At 46.3% G+C, this 3,658-nt stretch overlaps 1 protein-coding gene across 1 annotated transcript in view; it reads left to right on the top strand.

The window, feature by feature from the left end:
* The window catches only part of H310_08343 (hypothetical protein), a gene marked incomplete at both ends in the record, with an annotated part of 14,712 nt that extends 14,615 nt beyond the window's left edge, over positions 1-97 (top strand). Inside the window, one exon of the mRNA XM_008874048.1 lies at positions 32-97. Coding sequence (XP_008872270.1) covers positions 32-97 — 66 coding nt within the window. The remainder of the gene's footprint in view (positions 1-31) is intronic.
* Positions 98-3,658: the final 3,561 nt, after the last annotated feature.

The raw sequence follows: 3,658 nt of genomic DNA, 5'->3' as shown, positions 1-3,658 counted from the left end.
CTGGTACATCCCGAGCGTTCCTGGCACCAAGGGTGTGAAATGCAAAGCGTCCAACGACTTGCCACTCGGGGCACCCATCATGCCCGACAATGTATAAGGATTGAACGTATGCTATGGGTTTCGATCTCAGCGTTGGCTGCGCTCCTTATGCAGAGTTTCCGATGTTGTTGTGGAAACCAAGGCCGCACGTGCTCCTCGCATGAACTATATGATGCGCACAGGGGTGACTATGCACACGCCGGCTCATTCCTGGCGAAATGGCGCGTGTGCCCCGATCTATGTCGCGACGGCTCAGGTTTCATCTGTGAACTGCATAGTGGTCGCCACTTACACGCACGGTCAAGTTCATTACTGCTGGTTTAACCTTTGCATAAATTACCTTTATTTGTTGCTTTTGCAGGTATTTCATGTCGGACTCCTCTAGAAAGTACTAATTTCGTTGTGGTCGAACAAAAATTTCTATCCACAGCTCAAAACTCCATCGCGAGGGTGTTTTTCAAAAAATCGTCAATTTACACATGTGCGCCTTCTTGTGATGCGGCTTCACATACGGCGCCGGCTTCTTCTTCGCTTATTTGATAACTTGCTCAATTTCAGCACGTTGAGCACAGTGCGGGCAGTCACCCGCACCGATAGTGTCTTGGCGCTTTGCGCTGCTGACATGTTTCGTACGATGCATTGCGGTAAATGCGGCGTATGTCACGATTCGTCAACTTTACGCGCCTTCCCGACCGCTACTTCGTACCGTACGTGCCCGGGGACTTCAGGTACGAGCGCACTAATGACTCAGGTCGTTTGAGTCGACGTCCAATCTCACGATTTAATTTGATATCTTCTCGTGCTTCCTGGCCAAAATATGGCTCATTTCGATGCCTGTGAGCTTGGAACCCCTTGGCATGATACGAAGTTGACCAGTTTTGTCATGATTCGCCACAATGTTGATTATTCATTGGCCAAATCCCCACGCCAACTTGTTTCCATTGTGAACGCGTCTTTTGACATTTAGAAAATTTAGAACGCAGTGCGCATTTAAATATTTTTGGCGATGCCTCAGACTGGGTGAATTCAACCATATTCCTATAAGTAGGCAAATTCAAGCTTACCGGCTGTATTGTACTGCAGCAATTGCACTTGGAGGTATACCCTTCATGGCTCAGAATAATGTTACCTTGATTTCTGTGCAATCCCATTCGCAATTTTTCACAAAAAGTGAGGTGATGTCAATTAACAACAGGTTTTCGGCGAAGATATCCTGAAGATCATATTCGTCGTCGTCGCTTTCTTCGTCATGGCTGGTCTAAATCAATCGTACCAGACATGTATGTGACGTGTATTCGTCTCTTGAAACAAAAAAGCGTTTGTTCGTCCATATTGACCTTTTATGTGCCCACGCTTGATACCACGTTTCGACAGATATACTTTGACTGAACGAAACTGCCTCGTCCTTTTCGTTGGTTTCATCGAAACAAACAATTCTACGTTATATCATCACATCTTCCGCAACAACGCGACTTTGGGTCAATCGACGCTTACCAATGAATTGTTCGACAAGACGAAGCACTCATTTTACTGTGTTTACAGAAAGTGGCTTTCTGCAAGTCAATATTGGTTGAAGTGATCGCACCTCTTTTGATAAAAGGAAAGTTATGCTCTTTCAGGAATTTCGGGCATTCACTCATACACACGAGGCAGCAGTCGAGGAATGAAGCGGGCGTATTCTGTGAGCAAAACTGCATGAAAACATGTACTATTTCCAAAAATTCGCAGTGGATCATGAAATTTGACATAAAATCCCCTCGATAGTCTCGTGCACGGTCACCCTGCATTCCTTTGAAAATACCTATTCCCTTAAAGCGTAGGCTCTCAGTGATCAGCCAAACTCTTTGTAATAACCCAATAGAATCGCAAGAATCTTGTGATTGGATGAAATATACTTCTCCGGCAGCAAAACCCATCAAAGCTTTATGGTGAAAAATGCATTAGAATTCAGAGGCAAGAAGTGTGTCAAACGTGAAAAATGCCGACAAGAACCCTGTACTAACCCGACGAGATTGCAGCCGCAGTGAGCAACGTGATCATCAACCAACACATAATTCCATCCGCTGCCATACATATGACATCCCTCAACGAACGTTACGCACAGACATGACAAGAGTCAAATCCGGTACTACAACGACCAAAACAAAGATGGGACCAATGCCTATCCTGCCACCTCGTACGAGGCATACTTGGTCACCTGGATTTCAGCTATGCTGCAAGATGGTCATCCTGTTGGACGCCAATCCATCTTGCACAAAGCCAGCCAGATGACGACCATCGTGCAATACCTCAGCCAACCGTACCAACTATCATCTGGGTGGTATGATCGTTTCATGTGTCACCATTCTGAGTCCAAGACGGCGAATTCTCAAATTCTGAGCAAGGCGTACAATACCGTTGACTTAAATACAGTTTCGACTTCTACCATGAGCTCATGCATTCCATATTCCAAGTCGATTTTGAACCCTCGCGCGTGTACAACATGAATGAGACCAGGTTCAGTCCAAGCAAGATGCCAATGAAGGTGGTTGTGCACGCAACTCAGCTAAGGCGTACGTGGAAGAGGCATCGACATCAGCACATGTCACGTTTGTGGCATGTGTCTGCGCAGATGGCTCCAACGTTGCACATTGTTTTGTGCTTCCTGGTTCCTGTGTGCCAACTGAAGTCTGTGACGACCTGAGCATCCCTGGCGCAGCCGTTACAGCATCTGAGAAGGGATGGACGAACTCGTATATCTGCAGAAAGTGGATGTCCATGCCGAACTCAGTTATCGAGGCGTCAACACTATGGCCGATTCTTTTCGTACTAGACGGCTGTTCAACCCACTACTCCAACAACATCTTTGAAGGTGCAATGTCAATGAGCTTTCTGCTGCAGTTTTTGCCAGCTAACACGACCCACACGTTCCAGCCATTGGATGTCGCGGTTTTTCGACCGTTCGAGCAAGCAAGCATCCGCCACGAGATCGATAATGAACAGTTGGGGTGATATCTCGACGAATATCAGCAAGCACAAGGCGATTGCTATTGCGTTTTGCGTTTGGATGAAACTTCAATATCCAACGGTTTCGTGCGAATTGGACTTTGCCCGCCGTCACTGGACATTCTGTTGTACCGACTGTCACTTGTCAAGCCGTCTGTGCAAGATGTTTGTGCCGCCGAAAACAGTTAGTTGAAGCGTCCATCGTAGGTGAGGAACAATTTGCTTCATTACAGCCAAAGAAAAAGGTGACAGATTCCAGAACGACATGGACTGTCAGCGGGAAATTCATTACCGCAAATGATGACGCTATTCTTCAAGCCTAAGCCACCTCATGACCAAAATCACAGAAAGCTACTGTAAGTGCAGAGGAGCAAGGTTTGTCGACTCGATCATAGTGTGAATCGGAGAATGAAGCATAAATGTGGTTGTGTTTTGGTCTGCCATTGTGTGCTGAGTAGAAGCAACCTGGTGATGCAACAAGTAATATTCAAACAAAGATAAAAAGATCTTCTGCTGAGGGTTTACCCTTGACATTCAGGTATATTGCACATACATCAACACAAGGGGTTGATCCCTGCGCAATCCGCTTGCGAGGCGGGAGCAGTACAACGTGAGTTACTTACCCTCGAAATAG

The sequence above is a fragment of the Aphanomyces invadans genome (assembly GCF_000520115.1).
Source record: "Aphanomyces invadans strain NJM9701 unplaced genomic scaffold supercont1.17, whole genome shotgun sequence".
NCBI classification, from domain to species: Eukaryota; Oomycota; class Saprolegniomycetes; order Saprolegniales; family Verrucalvaceae; genus Aphanomyces; species Aphanomyces invadans.
Note: the sequence above shows the minus strand (reverse complement) of the source record. Positions and strands in the feature narration are given on the sequence as shown.